Source organism: Triturus cristatus, chromosome 7 (genome assembly GCF_964204655.1).
Source record: "Triturus cristatus chromosome 7, aTriCri1.1, whole genome shotgun sequence".
NCBI lineage: Eukaryota > Metazoa > Chordata > Amphibia > Caudata > Salamandridae > Triturus > Triturus cristatus.
In genome coordinates, this window is record NC_140590.1 from 1,089,605,284 (window position 1) to 1,089,622,409 (window position 17,126).

At 48.1% G+C, this 17,126-nt stretch overlaps 1 protein-coding gene across 1 annotated transcript in view; it reads right to left on the reverse strand.

Moving 5' to 3' along the window:
- The window catches only part of LOC146811143 (uncharacterized), a 198,812-nt gene that overhangs the window by 49,464 nt on the left and 132,222 nt on the right, over positions 1-17,126 (reverse strand). The window contains exon 4 of the mRNA XM_085618210.1: positions 10,899-10,958. Within this exon, the coding sequence (XP_085474336.1) occupies positions 10,899-10,958 (60 nt within the window). The remainder of the gene's footprint in view (positions 1-10,898; positions 10,959-17,126) is intronic.

The window sequence follows — 17,126 nt, forward strand, 5'->3', positions numbered from 1 at the left end:
CTGAATTCCTGTGAGAGGGATTCTACTTGCAGGTGAGGCCTCCGTCGAGTAATCCGGAGCCTCTAGTTCTAATGTGAGGAACGCTGACTGGTAACCCTTGTTAACTCTGTGTGGGCCGCCGCAGCTAAGAGAGAGCTGCCGCCGCTGGGAGCCCGCCTTAATTTGAACCTTTAGAACCTTCTCTGAATCTGTGTGGGCTGCCACAGTTAAGAGAGAGCTGTGGCCGCTGAGTGCCCGCCGTTGTGCCAGCCTGGTCGCGATCCCCCTTTGTCCTGTGGGCCACCGACGCTAAGAGAGATCTGCTGCCGCTGAGTGCCCGCACTTGTGTCAGCTGTGCATAATCGTGTTTCGTCCTGTGGGCCGCCGCAGCTAAGAGAGAGCTGCTGCCACTGAGTGCCCGCACCTTTGCCAACTTTGCATCATCGTGATTCATCCTGTGGGCCGCCGCAGCTAAGAGAGAGCTGCTGTCGCTGAGTGCCCGCATCTTTGCCAACTTTGCATCATCGTGAGTCATCCTGTGGGCCGCCAAAGGTAAGAGAGAGCTGCTGTGGCTGTGAGCCCACCACGGAGCTGCACGACGAGAGTCCTCGCCACCACCAGCCCGGGAATCATTGTGAGTGCACGTTGCGGACCACGCCTGTCACCGTCTCCGCTTCTTTGAGAAGCTGCGTGCTGTGTCCCCGTCCAGTGGCAGGTATCTGGTGCACAACGGGTAGCGAGACCCAGGCCTTGAACTCAGTCAGTGCCACGTTGTGGTGAATACGTTATTGCCTTTTTAAGTCCATACTGATTTATATGCATTGTGGCTGGTCAAAATGCTTTGAGAGTTTTTTGTTAAACCTTAGATAAAGATACTATTGTCCTATACCTACTTGAGTTGTGTCCTTTTGTGGTGTTGTTACTGCCTTATTGTGCATGGTCATAAATGCTTCACACACTGCCTCTGAGAAAGGCCTAACTGCTCGTGCTACGTTACCACAGGGTTAAGCAGGGGTTATCAAAGGGGGTAGCCCACTTGCCCTGACTTAGGAAGAAGGGTCCCTATTTGGACATTGGCGCAAGCCATTGCCAACTAGAGACCCTCATTTCTAACAATAAGTAGTCCAGTTACGTTTTCATGTAGATTTATTGTAGGTAAGATGTTTCCAGGATGAGAGCACCACCAGGAGCAGCCTCACTGCTGCTCAGCTCATCTCCAACTGCCACTCACACACACGAACATTCCATTCACCCACATTCTCTCTCCAAGGCACTCAGGCTGAGCAGCAGCCGTATGCTGCTGCTCACTGCTTACCAACATGGACATCAAATAGCACAAGTCAATAAAGTTTTGTGATCTGGCTATATGAGTTTTTGAATTTATGCAGATGATAACACCTAGCCGGTAACAAAGCCAATAATTCTCACCTTTGGTATCTATTGTCCTTGCCAATGCCTTTTGAATATTCTCTATATTGTTTGAGTATTTTACGACACTCCGTAACATCATAAAAAAAATAATGATAAAAACAGGACCAATGCTACGACCTCTGCTGGTGGGCACATGCCTGATGAAGTATTTGTGTGCATGCAATAGAATGTATGCACACTTCATTTGCTTTCATTTTGTTTTTTTACAGATTCAAGATGCAGAAACTTCTGGGATCAGTAAATGAAAAATAAATATTGTGTAGCTCAAAATCGCTAATTTTGAAAAAGAAAAGGACCGAGAGGGTGGGGGGTAGCAGATGAGCAAATGGGATAAGCCAAAGACAAAGGTTAGGGTGGTGGGAACAACCCATCTCTCTGGCACCGTTCATCCCCTACACTGGAAACCAAGATCCTGGGACTTCTTTTGGGCGCTGGCCTCACTATGGGATCACAGGTAAACAAAAAAGTGTCAGAGACATGCTTCGGTCCATTAAGAACATTGAGGAAGACCTTAAAATGGCTCCTGGCCGAAACACTAAGGACTGTGGTACAGGGCCTCATCCTCTCACGACTTGACTACTGCAACTCGCTCTACCTGGTAGTCTAGCTTATATTGTAAAAACACTGCAGATTATGCAAAATACTATAGATCGTGTCTTATTAAACATCCCTAAATTTAAATCAGCGTGCCAAGCACTATCCAGACTCCACTGAGTACTAGTAAAGAGAAGGATATGGACTAAATCCTTGAGAAAGTTTTTTTGCATGTGAAGAGATTCCTAGGACTATAGTGACAGACAATGTAGTTCAGTTTACCTTCCAAGAGATGAGAGTCTTCTTTAATGACTTGACTAGTCCTTGCCTGACTGCAGCCGTCAATGCAGTGGAGCCCGTGTGCCCATAATCCTGCCACCACTGTTGCCATCACTGTGCCATGCTCGGGGGTGGGGGGCAGCAGACTACAGCCCCCAGCATGCTTTGCAGCAGAGACGCCATGGACGCACTTGGTTTACGCCAGGAGGTGCTTCAAAATCAGCCAGGGCTCCCGCAGCGCAGGACTCATTACCTGACTGCAGCCGTCACCGCAGGGGAGCCCGTGGAGCCCATGTGCCCATAATCCCGCACACACTGTTGCCACTACTGTTGCCATGCTCGCGGGGGGCAGGAGACTACAGCCCCAGCACGCTTTGTGGCAGGGATGCCACAGATGCACTTGGTTCGCGACAGGAGACACTTCAAAATCAGCCATGGCGCCCGCAGCACTGGCCGCACGCAGGCTGGCCCGTCAGTGCCCGTCCGAGCCCGGTGTAGGCTGGGCTGGGCCCACCCTATTGGTTTAATTGGCCAATGCGCAAGTTAAAGTCCCAGCCTGGAGGTGTGGCATCACGGTAAAACAAAAAACTCTTCCTTTTAGTTTTTTATTGTGTGCATATAAGTCTTCTTTTGTTATGGGGAAAAAACCACGCCTATTGCTAAAATCACCGATGCTACTTTGGATGGCTTCCTGCAGAAAGCTGTAGGTGCTATCAACAAGCAAACTAAACTTGCTGAACACAGAATTTTGTTAGTTCCACTACCCCCATCTGCTGTTCTGGCTGCACAGACTTTTCAACCTGTCGTTACCACAGGGGTTCTCAACACAACATCTGTAACATCCTCTGATTCATCGGCACTACCCCCAGCCCCACTTTCACCCACCATTATCATTCTGAGCCAGGGCGTCCCAGGTGCAGTGCCAGAGGGTGAGGAAGCTGCTACATGTCAATCTACGGGGAACATGCTGGGGGAAGAAGGAAGCATACTGATCCAACTGGGATTGACTAGCGTGTAAGGAGACAATCGCCAAGGGTCAAGAGAACAAAGCAAAATCCATCAGGAACTTTTGGAGAATCCCGTAGTGAAGGAGGAAACATTAGGCCTCAGACTGAAGTGGACACGGTGATAAACCAAATTGGTAAAGTGGTGTTGGAATCTTTGGAACCTTTCTTATCCAACCTGGGTCGTATAGTGGAGCAGCTTGGTCAATTATTGCTGGCTACAAGGAATTCAGCTGCTCAAATTAAGCAAAGCGGTGGACCTTTTTTAGCCAATGGTACGGGTGAAAGGGGAGTAAATGCTTTCTCCAGTGTCTCCAAAGGCGGGAGGGCTATAAAAAATGGGCCAACAAATGTACATAATGTGACAATATAACTTGAATTCCCCCCAACCACAAATAATTGTTCTAACCATTTAACGGTACCAGCTACGGCACCTGGCCATTTTGAACTTTAATGGGGAACAAGGGGCCATCAATTTTCCAAGACTGGATCCGCATAGCGGAGAGAACCAATTGAAAGAAAAAAGGTCCACTACTGGCTCTGTGCCTGGTCTGTTAAGCAGGCAGGGTGAGAATTCCATTTTAAACCTACCTCGAAGTGTACACCTTATACTCTGATCCTGACAGGGGTCCCGTATCTCTCACATGGCAACAGGAAATCTGCCAGAGCCTTATTAACAAATCACATTATTATGGCAAGGCGGGTCATTTGGCTGGGTAAAACACCTAATAACAGAGAAGGGGATTGTGCAGTGCTGAACTTTAATGATAGGATGTGCAATGACTTTGCACTGGAACATCTTAGAGACTCCCCCACTGAGGTGATACAGGCCCGTCCCTTGGGTTTCTTCTCCCTTGCTATCAAAGGGCGGATGTATGATGTTACAACGCATGCTTTTACAACGCATGCTGTTACAACGAAATTTTTACAACGCAAATGCAGTGACAACGCAAGTCTTTACAACGCAAGTCTTTACATCGACTTGCACTAGATGGCGTGCTAACATTAAAAAAGTGTAATTTACTATTCTAACTCCAGTCCACGTTACAGTAGGGAAGGTGTTTGGATAGTAAACTACACTATTTTAAATGTTAGCACGCCATCTAGTGCAAGTCGATGTAAAGACTTGCGTTGTAATGGCATGCGTTGTCAATGCATTTGCGTTGTAACAGTTTAATTGTAATGGTAGTGCGTTGTAAAAGTTGCGTTGTAAAGGTTGTTCCCCCTTCACCCTAACCGCTTTGAGGTACTTTCTGGCCTAACAGATATAGATTGACTAACCGCCCATCCGAGTAGTTCAGATAGGATGGAAATAATAAGCAGCAAATGAGGGAGAGACCTCAATGCTGTTGTTAGTATATCAGGGAATAGGTTGGCTGAACATTCCTTGGGTCCTTCTTCCGATAGTACAACCAATATACATACCAATACAATTGCAATTGAGACCGGATTTTACCCACCTATTCCACTTTCCACACATAATTCAGGAGGGGTGGGGCTTAACTTGGATATCATGCCTGCCAAGCCTGTCAATACTAGTAACAGGGAGGACATAGTAATAACTAACCATAAAACCTGCCCTCCTAGAATTATCTCCTGGAACATTGCAGACATCCACCCAAAATAATCGGATGAGGTTTGGCTAGAGTATGTCAAGGCCTTCGATATCATTTGTGTCCAGGAAACATGGTATAAGGATAAAATTGTGTTAGATGGCTATTGATCTTTTAATGTCCATGCAACCCCTTCACCAGCAGGGAGGGCAAAAGGAGGGCTGGTGACAATGATTTCAGTCAAATATGGGTCTATTAAGGCAGAGACTGTAATTGATTCTTCTTGGTGCCAACTCATTTTGATTTCCAACCTGATTCAGGCCAAACTATCACTGATCAACTGGTATTATAAACTTTTTGATCAAAACAGCTGTAATGTCATCGACACTCTCAGGGAAGAAATTAATAAGATAGCGGGGAAGTGGCAACCCCTGTGTATTCTTTGGGTGGGGGTTTTTAATTGCACTCTTTGTCTGTATAGCCCACATCGAGTGTGCGGACTACTGGATACCGAGTGTCAACCGCTGACACATTTTATACATACACCTCAGGGAGAGGCCTTAAATGCCATTATTGTTGTAAATGATTTGTGCCTGGTTGATACCCTGAACAGCAGCCCCCAACACAGTACCCCACTTATATGGGTGGAGGAGGGGAAAGTGTAATTGATTTTATGCGAATATCCAGAAAGTTTGCTTTTCTTGTTGATAGCTTCGAGGTGGAGCCAAATAACGCAAGCAACCATAACCCCCTCACTGCCTCCCTATGTGTGACAGCCCTTGAAGAGAAAAGTGATGGCCGCCCCCTCCAGTACAACAACAACCAAGGGGTGGGATTGAAATGGAGTAAAATAAATCCCCTCCAATTCGAGGAGAATATTGTCAAAGTTAACTTAAGTTCCATCCTGAAATGCCTACACTGGTTTATATTGCATGTGGTGTCGGGGCGGTCTGCATGGAAAGTGACCTCGGGGAAAGGGGGGGCCCAAGAAATAAATAAATAGATAAAAATGATAATTTACCACAGGCAGTGTTCCCAGGGCTATTCCATAGATACAATAGGTGAAAGGATGTGTATGTATATATAAAAATATTTTTAGTTTTCGGTAAGAGGTACATGGCACAGAGATCGCAGGGCGCTCGGATACCAGGTGTGTACATGTCATTTCTTAGTATCCAGCTAGTAGGTTGCGAAAACATGCTACCGAAGCACACACGCTCAAATCTCGGGAAGTCTGCGACTCAGGAGGACTTCCACGCCCTCAGCGAGCTTTGGGAGGTGGCAACGTGGCATGGCATGAAGGCAGCGCTGCAGATTCTGGCGGGGGGCTAGAGCAGCAGCAAAAGCCAGATGAAGGGGCACATAAACAGCAGAATAAGGTCCTGGTTCATTATAGTTAGGGGCAGCAGGACAAGCCCAGCGCACAGGCTGAATCAGTGTCCGCAGTGGTGGGTGAGTCAATTACTCAGGACACGGCCGCTTGCAGCTCGGACCAGACGGTGCAGGTGCCAGTACTTAACACAAGTATGGGTGCAGTGGGGCAGAGCATAATGGTGATCTCACCGACAGCTGCATGTGTGGGTTCTCCACAGATAGGGGTGGCCCCGGCAGTGACGCAAGCGGTAGGGAACCCTACGGCCCAGCAGGCCCCGGTAGTGGTGGGGGGTGCACTGGTGCTACCACCACCCAGGCCAGCTATGGCAACGAGGGCACAAGGGGCGGTTGGCCGCACAACTGTGGGTACAGGCGGAGGTGACGCCAGCAACGGTGGGGACAGGAGTAATACAGTCTCCTCCCACAGAGGTGATGGTGGGGGCAAGTGTAGCACACTCTCCTGTAGTGAACCCCGTAATATTTGGGTCTACCTCCTTGGTGCTGACCCCTCTTTCAGCAGTTGTGTGGTACATATCTACAGAGACAAGAGAAAGGATTCACAAGGGAGAATTTGTGAATGTCCTCGACTTGATCAATGCAGGGGTGGTCCCAAATTGGACCAGAGCAGAGGAGGAGAGTGAACAAAAACCAATAACAGTGTGGGTAGAGTGGTCCTTAAAGATCTGGGTGACAGGTTTCTCCATTTATGCGGCTATTCTGACTGAGAAATCCCCCTCTTCAGCCCCACAATCATTTGGGTACATGTCACCCATACATGGTGCGACCTCGGAGTTCCAAGGGTCAGCGTGGCTACAGTATGACATCAAGTTTAGGCAGATAAAAGCGGTTAGGCCGGATATTCAATATGTCTCAGGCAACGGGGAAGGCAGCTGAGGGTTTGCAAGGATGCGGTTAACACCTATTTAACAGCCAGGAAGGTTACGCTATATCAGCTGCAGGTCTTGGTAGGGCAATTCAACTTAATCTTGAGAGTGATACCCATGGGAAAAGTTTTTTCAAAGAACACAGCGTGAGCAATAAATGGCCTACGGGCAAAGCACCACCACACAAGATTGTCTGCAGAGGTCAGTGAGGACTTAGAGACGTGGAAGGGGTTCCTAGATAATTTCAATGGAACACTATTGTGGCAGCAACCAGCACAGAACAGCAAGGAGGAAGACCTCTACACAGCTGCGTTGTGCAGCATTGGGTTTGGGGCAGTGTTGAGCTCTAGATGGTGCATGCAGCATTGGCCAGGGGAATGGATTGTATCTGGTATCACATGCAATATTACCTTCAAAGAATTATTTCCCATCATTGTGGCCCTACGCATTTTATGTGCATCAATAGCTAACAGCTGGATCATATTTTGGTCAGACAGCATGTCAGTGGGCATGGCAATCAATAATCAAACAGCGAAATGCCTTTGGGTGTTACAGTTGCTGAAGACTCTTATTCGCTTATGTCTATTGCATAATGTGTATTTTTCTGCCAAACATGTACCAAGAGTGGATAATGCAGTTGCTGATGCTTTGTCTCGGTCTGAGTTGACAGAGCTTAGGGCACGGTGGCTACAAGCGGACAAAATGATAGCGGAGTTCCCAGAGGAGTTGGTGCCCTATTGCCACAGACCTAATTGCAGCAGCACTGGCACCAAAGACAAAACGAATGTACAAAAAGGCTTCAGGGGTGTATGACGCATCGTTCAGATCAGATGACGAAACATAAAGGTTCACCCCAAAAGGAGTACTGGGTTTTCTCGTGGTTCAGAAGGATGGGGGGAAATCTTTGCCCTTAGTGCACAGGCAACGGTTGGCCATTGCCTTCTTTGCCGGATTAAAGGGGTCATGGATCCCACCAAGAAACTTAGGGTACAGAAGGCCATCAGGGGATGGGAGCGCATGGTCAAGTGCCTGGAGGACAACAGACAACCTATAAACATGGAGAGGTTAGGGAGGATTTTGGGGGTCTTGAAGCAGGTTTGCTGGTCCCAGTATGAAGTAAAGCTATTCAGCCTCACTTACACGCTGGCCTTTTTTGGGGCCCTTCTCATCTGAGAGTTGGTGGCTTCCTCAAAGAAACGTGGCAGATGTGCTGCAGGAGGTAGGAGGTAAGAGGATCCTTCTCAGGGTCAAGCGATCAAAGATAGACCAGCTAAGGAAAGGCGCATGGGTAAAATTACACATAGCACCTGACACTGCGTATTGTTCAGTGGCATTGGCAAGGGATTTCCTCAGGGAAGCCCTGTGGTAGCCTCAACCAGGCTCCTAGTACACAGGGATGGGGCACCAATGACTCAATACCAGTTAACACAGGTGTGTAGGCAGGCGCTGGGTGAGGATTCAACGCAGTTTAGCTTCCATTCATTTTGCGTAGATGTGGACACCACAGCAGCAGCCATGGGCCTGCCAGCAGAGGCAATCAAAAGAGTGGGTCTATGCTATGGCGATCACCATGTTTTGAGCGGTACATGGGGTCAAATCTGGTGTAAATAGAGGAATGATGCCCAGGGGCCCGCCAGTCATAGTCATTACAGCAATTCTCTCTCTCTTTCAGTTGATGTGCGCGGGCCAGTACATGTATGTTCGTGTGGGCATTCCTTTGTTCGCAGAGCAGCAGTTCAGTGGTTCCAGTCTGGAGAAGGTCAATGCAGGGTTTGCACACCATTGGGTGGGGGTGCTAAAATTGCAGGATCTGTTCGGGCAGCTCGAACAAGGATAGAATCAAGAGTAGTTCCCACCCCAGTCATTTTGGTAATTCCCGCTGGCAGATATGATATGATACTTCTAGGCATGCATGGGGTGAGGGAGGCCTTGTTTGCAGCCATGTCAAGGATTAGAAAATACTTACTGACCACATCAATACTGTGGTCAAAAGTAATACCGTTGGCAGTATGGGCTGGGGGGGCTCCGGTTAGGGCCATGAACGAGTCGGTAAAGAAGCTTGTCAAAAGAATTTTAGCAGGTTCCACCATGGGCACAATTCAGCAAAATATGCTCCAGCTAGGGAAAAGGGAGCTGTTCCATCAAGACAGGGTGTATCTGTTGGGCAAAGGGCAGGAGCTCTTTATCCAGACAATACTGGGGGCAATTGCAGAGCACAGTCAGTGCAGGGGGGGAGGGCGAGGGCTCCAGGGAGCTTCTCACCCTGTGGAGGAGCACTGGCAGTTAACAACAAAAGGAGATGCACAGCAGTGGAGGTTCAGTGACTTCATGGACCTCAGTAGGGGGTAGGACGGGCATGTAGAATGGGTAGGCGGGGAGGAGGGCAGACCTGCTGGTGGTCGTGGACTCTTCTGCCCTAACCCACAATGTATGGACTGATTAGAACCTTGGGATGACTGCCTGGGTTCAGGTACCCCTGTGCGCCGGTGCGCTAGGCGGTGCCCCGGATTTCAAGTAGTGCAACAGATTACTGTAGCATGTTGGGGCCTGCTGGTTCAAGCTCAAGATCAAGTTTACTGTTGTGCCTAATTGCCTTACTGCCTTTGACATGTTGATGCCGCTTAAGTGTGATTTTGTAAATATTTCCTATATACAAGTAGGACACTCATACTTTCGTATTTGTTTGTGGTTTTGAATTACCTTGTTTGATGTAAATAAAAGGCTACGCCTTGGACAACAAACCCTGAATCTAAGAGCTCTTGGGCACAGCGGACCTGTAAAGAAAAGTGACGGGAGTATGGGAGAAGTGAATGGCACGTTGTGCGCGTACTATGGGCCCGATTCACAGAAATAACTTAAGACAAAATCCTAAATTTACTACCATTTTGGTATTCACAGAAGGCACTTACTCATTTTGGTATTCACAGAAGGCACTTACTCATTTCGGTATTCACAGAAGTTAGGAGTCCTAACTTTAGGACTCCTAAATGCCTTCTGTGAATACCGAAAGCCTTAAAATTAGGATTTTTCCCAGTTTAGTAGTAGTATAGTTAGCACTCCTAACTTTAGGACTCCTAAATGCCTTCTGTGAATACCGAAAGTCTTAAAATTAGGATTTTTCTCAATTTAGTAGTAGTAAAGTTAGGACTCCTAACTTTAGGACTCCTAAATGCCTTCTGTGAATACCCAAAGCCATAAAATTAGCATTTTTCTCAGTTTAGTAGTAGTAAAGTTAGGAGTCCTAACTTTAAAACTCCTAAACTGAGAAAAATCCTAATTTTAAGACTTTCGGTATTCACAGAAGGCATTTAGGAGTCCTAAAGTTAGGACTCCTAACTTCTGTGAATACCGAAGTAAGTAAGTGTCTTCTGTGAATACCAAAATGAGTAAGTGCCTTCTGTGAATACGAAAATGGTAGTAAGTTTAGGATTTTGTCTTAAGTTAGTTCTGTGAATCGCGTCCTATATGTTAATTCTTAAATTGCTTGCCCTGAGTTGAATCAATGTGATGGATTTTATTATTTTAAAGGCCCAAATTAACCCCCTTGATGGCACGGAAATGTTCTTTCAACGAATGAACATGTTTTGCTCTAAACACTTTGATTGATTTTGCACTAAACGAGATACATCTTGTGAAGGTTTTAACTAACTGCACAATAAACTATTACTTACAGCAACTTATAAAATCCAATCCAACTGACAGTCAGTGTTTGATATTCAGACATTTCAGTGAGGTCACAGCCATGATACAGCATGAGTATTGTCTGGACGAGAATCTAGGCTTTCAAAGGCTTCCATCAATTGATATACAGACAAACTTAATCTTTCAGAATGGATATTAAAATATTGACATTGTCTTACAACAAGGTTCTGTATTTCTTTTAAAACCTTTATTGTCCTTTCCTTTGCTCTTGCTGGGTTCTAAAAGAGAAAATTAGGAGAGTTGATTAATAAAAAAATAACCAATAAGATCACATTTTAAAAACACTTCCATAATATAATAAACATGAAGGAGGGAGAGACACCAGAAAAGGCAAAATGTGATGGATGAGATGCTCATGCCCTGGGAGTGTTTCGAAGGATAGTTTTTGAGTATGAGAAACTGGTGGAGAGACAACTGTCTTGCTCCATTTACACACACTGCTTTGGGGAGGCTATTGAGACAGTTCACAATCTTTTTAGTCATATGAGTTCTAGAGGTGGGACTCTTGCACGTTTTCAGAAGGCTGTATCCTGTTGTTTCCAGTCAAGTAAACTACCTTAAGTAGTTTCTTTCTTCTGGTTATAAACAAGCACATAGCACACTCAGATTAATCAATCTTTATTTCTCAAATTCTCTTTTCCTAGTACATTAATTAAGTGCACAAACAGCACTTGATAGCCGCCCCACTGCCCTATCAAAATAGCCTTGCATCTTGATTCATTCCCAGAGACTGCCCGCCTCCGTCTGGAGAACCAAGACCTGAAGTTTCTGGTAAACAGTCAAAATATCGAGAAAAGAATATCGACTGGACAGAATATCGAGTTTTTAATATAGAAAGGACAGCATATCAAATTGACAAAATATAGTGGTGAAGAATATCAAAAAGCAGGTAAGAAATATCGATTTACATAATAAAGAAGTAAGTAATATCGACAGTCATAATATAGTTGTTAAAAATATCGAATTTTTTTATAGTGTTTTAAGTGTTAGTATATGTGTTAAAAGTATGTATTAATTTTGGAATGTATGTTTAAATATTTTTAAAGTAATGAATTTTATGTTATTTAATTTTTGTGTAATTTAATTCCGTAGCGGGTTGTGGGTTTATAGGGGATTAGGGTGGGAAGTAATTTAATTCTAGTACATTAAGGTGCCGATTCCGATCCTGTAAAACCCGGGTACAAATGGTCGTAAGGAGCGTTTTCTCCGTCCGACTCGTACCCGGGAAAAACACCTTACAAACACGCAAGTACGATTCGCACAGAATTACCATTTCCGTACGAGTCGTACAAAAGACCGACCGGCAAAAAAATACATACAAATCTGAATCTGGACGGCGCATACGCGTCGTCCGGACGGAGTCAGGCAGCGTTTTATGGACCAGCAAGTACGATTCGTGCCTACGTCACTCCGCACGTAGCATTTTTTACGGGAGCCAAAAACTGTCGGGAAATTGAGGATGACGCGAACAAGGAGCACCGGTACGCGACGGACAGTGATGGACCCCAACCTACGCGTCATCCCGGCCCTCATAGCCTATGACCTCGTGTTCAGAAATCGACGCAGACGCAGCAAAAGGTCAGAACAACCCCCAGGGGCAAAGGGGGGGGTGCAAGGGGCAGGAAACATGACCCACACCCCAACAAAAACAAATATATCCTGCACATTAATTACCTCCATGGTCTGGTCACTTCGGGGGGCGTGTCCACCAATCCCACGTCCTGCCACAACGGAAGTGGACGCGTACCCGTCACCACCACAATGGTGGTACGGGATGCACCCACGCACCCCAGAGCGTGGGTACGGGCCGTACCGCCATTGCAGTGGTGATGTAGGTGTACGCGTGTACGGACCGTACCCACGCCCCCAGAGTGTGGGTACGGTCTGTAAATGCGTACCCCTACATCACCACTGCAATGGTGGTACGGCCCGTACCCACGACCCCCAGAGCGTGGGTATGGCCCGTACGACGCATACCCCTACGTCACCGCCACAACGGTGGTACGGCCTGTACCCACGCCCCCAGAGCGTGGGTACGGTCCATACACGCATACCCCTACATCACCACTGCAATGGTGGTACGGCCCGTACCCACGCCCCCCAGAGCGTGGGTACGGGCCGTACCACCATTGTAGTGGTGATGTAGGGGTACGCGTGAACGGACCGTACCCACGCCCCCAGAGAGTGGGTACGGGCCGTACACGCGTACCCCTACATCACCACTGCAATGGTGGTACGGCCCGTAGCCACACCCCCAGAGCGTGGGTACGGGCCGTACCACCATTGCAGTGGTGATGTAGGGGTACGCGTGTACGGACCGTACCCATGCCCCCAGAGAGTGGGTACGGGCTGTACCACACGTACCCCTACAGTCCCATTACATGATGGATAAAAAGCGTACACAAGCCACAGATGTAGGTGTACGGCTTGGTGCAGCACACCAGCTACAAATTGGGGTTGGAGTATGCCCAGGACAGCAGTGTACCACAGCAAGGGCGCAAGTGGGTGGGTGGGTGGGTGCAGAGGACTCCCAGCAGTGGACAGAGACATGGGGGTGGGTGCATATCACTAACAGCAGTGCCCAGGTTCATGGGGATGGGTGCATATCACTAACAGCAGTGCCCAGGGACATGTGGTGGGGTGCATTTCACTAACAGCAGTGCCCAGAGACATGGGGGTGGGTGCATATCACTAACAGCAGTGCCCAGGGACATGTGGGTGGGTGCATATCACTAGCAGCAGTGCCCAGGGACATGTGGGTGGGTGCATATCACTAACAGCAGTGCCAAGAGACATGGGGGTGGGTGCATATCACTAACAGCAGTGCCCAGAGACATGGGAGTGGGTGCATATCACTAACAGCAGTGCCCAGGGACATGGGGGTGCATGCAGAGGAATGCCAGCAGTGGACAGAGACATGGGGGTGGGTGCAGAGGAATACCAGCAGTGGACAGGGACATGGGGTTGGGGCAGAGGACTCCCAGCAGTGGACAGATACATGGGGGTGGGTTCAGAGGAATGCCAGCAGTGGACAGAGACATGGGGGTGGGTGCAGAGGAATACCAGCAGTGGGCAGGGACATGGGGTTGGGGCAGAGGACTCCCAGCAGTGGACAGAGACATGGGGGTGGGTGCAGAGGAATACCAGCAGTGGACAGGGACATGGGGGTGGGTGCAGAGGACTCCCAGCAGTGGACAGAGACATGGGGGTGGGTGCAGAGGAATACCAGCAGTGGACAGGGACATGGGGGTGGGTGCAGAGGAATACCAGCAGTGGACAGGGACATGGGGGTGTACATAATTATCAGATGACCACAACTCCATGGGTGTATGTACGCATCCCTAACTTTGGACAATGATGATAGTTTCATAACAACACATCACTGACAGCAGTGTCCCACTCCCAGGAGGATGGATGTCTTTCCCCCAGTGCATGACACACCACATGTGGGTGTGAGGACAAATAACACATGCATACCCACCCCTGGCAGATGCAGCACAATACACACACTGAGATCATGCCACAAGACTGTATACTCATGTCACTGCCCACTAAACTAAGAGAGGCAAAGTGAACACACACTGTCACGCACATCCCAGGACTGATAGGAATGTTCAGGTGTTGGGCCAGCCACCAAGATGTTGTCTCTCATGGAAGGAGGGGGGGAGGCAGCGCTGCAGGTGACTCGCTACTGCCGTCAGTGACGAGTCCAGGGACCTCAGCAACATCCGTTGGTCAGACATCGCTGATGACATGCCCTCCATGTACGACACCATCTGGGTCAGCAGTCTGGTGTGGCCATGGAGGACAGTCAGGATCGATGTCTGCCCAACTTGCAACCGCCGCTGAATGTCCACAGACTCGGCAGTGAGGGCAGCAGGGGGGAAAGGGGCAGGGGGTGCGGTGCCTGGCACGAAGGAGACACGTTGTGGCCTAGCACGGACAGAAGGGACCCGAGCAAGTGGGAGGGCGCTGATAGTAATAGAGGGGGCGGCGAGAGATGTACTGCTGCTTTCAGCTGTGGGAGCAGCCTCCGCCCCCTCTGGGAGCTCAGCCTCGGACCCGTCTGCCTCGTAGTCAGTGTTGGTACTGGTCAGGTCCTCCGCCTCACTCCCCTCACCCTCCGTGCCACTTGATTCCGCCGACTCCTCAGCAGTGGTGGCACCAGTGCTCGATCCCTCCTCCACGTCCGTGCCGGTGTCTCCCTCGGTGTCCTCCGATGATGCTGTGGGCAAGGTGAAGAGACAGGAAGAAATCAGTCACCTGTATACATCTGACACATGAGTCCAAACAAAATAGGCAACAGTGCATATCATGAAAGGCATCATGAGTAACATCTAGGATACTCCCCACATATGTAAGCCCTGCACTTCCCAGTTGTATGACCCACCATGCCACTTGGGAACAATGAAAATTGGGACACAACAGCAAAAAACTAGAAACACCAAGATCATGAGAAGCTAGTGTCTGGGATCAGTTGAGCACAGCAAGACTATGAAGGCATGCCACCTCTTGTGCACTGTGAACCAACCAGTATTGTCACACCCAAGGCCAAATACCACATGCCAATGCAGAAGGTGTCCCCACACTCAGAGACCTGTGAGTACTTTTGACACCCCAAAGAAATACATTGTGACTCCTGGAGAATCACAACCCTTCACACAATGGACATGTCTAGCATGTGTGAATGCGGCACTCTGTGAACACAACACACATGTGTCTGTATAGCAGAAGTCACACAAGGAGGAGCACACCAAACTACATGTACACAGTCATTGTTGGAGCTGCCAGACTCATTCAAATCAGCCACTGGTAGGCAAAAATGGCGTATCAGTAAGTACATATACATGGCACCACGGTCGTCTGGATGACTTGACACTCGTAAGTTGGTATCAGCAACAACCAAGGACTAACCCAAATGCTACCACACTGTGGGAACATGTATATGTATGAACTACAAACAAGTTATGTTCAAACTGTGCCGTACTTTAAGATGTGCCAGCGTGTCCCTGGAAAGTGTAAAGGTGGTGTCTTGTGCACTTCCTTGGGAGACATCTGTCATGCAGGCACATTATTGTCCTTCACAACAAAACAACAAGGTCAAGCATATGAAACATTGAGACATGGTGACAGGTGTAGTGAGTACCAATGGACAATTTTCTCTGAGTAACAACTTGAATAATGTCATTTGTCAAATGGCTATCCGTCACCTGATCACACAGTTGGCTACACATATGACCTACTGAGTGTCAACTGGAGTGGCACACATGTCCACACCCAGGACAATGCATAAGCTAATGGGCCTGCAACAGTTTAGCAAAAAAGCCTAACTGTACTGTGGGTTCCCTCTCATGGCAAGCCAGAATGTACCCACAGATGTCAGCACACAAAGTCACAACTGTGTAGCATCTGAACCACACACAGGTGCCAAAAATGTACAAGCAGGATACATGATTGTCAAAAACTGACACAGGCTATGAAGCATGAACATTAGGCACTGGCCAACATCACGGGGGCACTGCATGATTACTTTCTGTACTGCGAATCATCACACACAAGTCAGATCTGGCTATGAAATATCAGGGTCGAACATGTACGCCGCTCCCGCACACACCCATCCATACCTGAGTCAATGTGACTGATAACGATCAAGAAGTGACACCTCTTATTCAGGGTTACAATAACTGTGTTTGAGAACTAGCTCCATCAACACGACATCACCTTGTAGGGCTGCTAAAACATATTGCTCACAAACAAACATCAACAGATTTTTGTGAATAGCCACACAGGCACTGGCCAGTGTGAGTATGCACAAGCAAACTGGTGTATCCCTGTCCAGTGGACAAATGTATCACACATGTTAGAAATACTACCTAGGCCAGAGAACAAGGCCACAGAGGCAGAGCCATGCTGAACCCACAGTGAATGTGCACAGTGTTGGATGACACACATGAGTAGGAGGCCAGGCTGTGTCAGGGGACTGTAGTGGGCACACTGCTCCATGGGCCTGGAATGAACTGACTGTTACAGGACAACTGTCCCTGCACTATGCATAAATCCCACTCATGCACATCATGTCTGAGGCCACAACATTGGTAATGAATGCTGCAAGTCTGTTCATTTGAACCCTCACACTCCTATGTTGAGACTCAGCATCAGTGCCAACAATAATGCATCCCCCAAATGACTGAACAGGACAGGGCACAGGCAGACCACCCCCACACATGATGCTGAAAGCAGTGTGCACCTTGATAAACTTGCAGCCTAGATGACCATGTGTAACAGTGATAACACACAGACCAGATAACACATGTCAAGGAGGGGATGGGAGGAAGAACAGCACAGTTTGACTTGGGGGAACAGGATATGCACTGCACCTATATAGC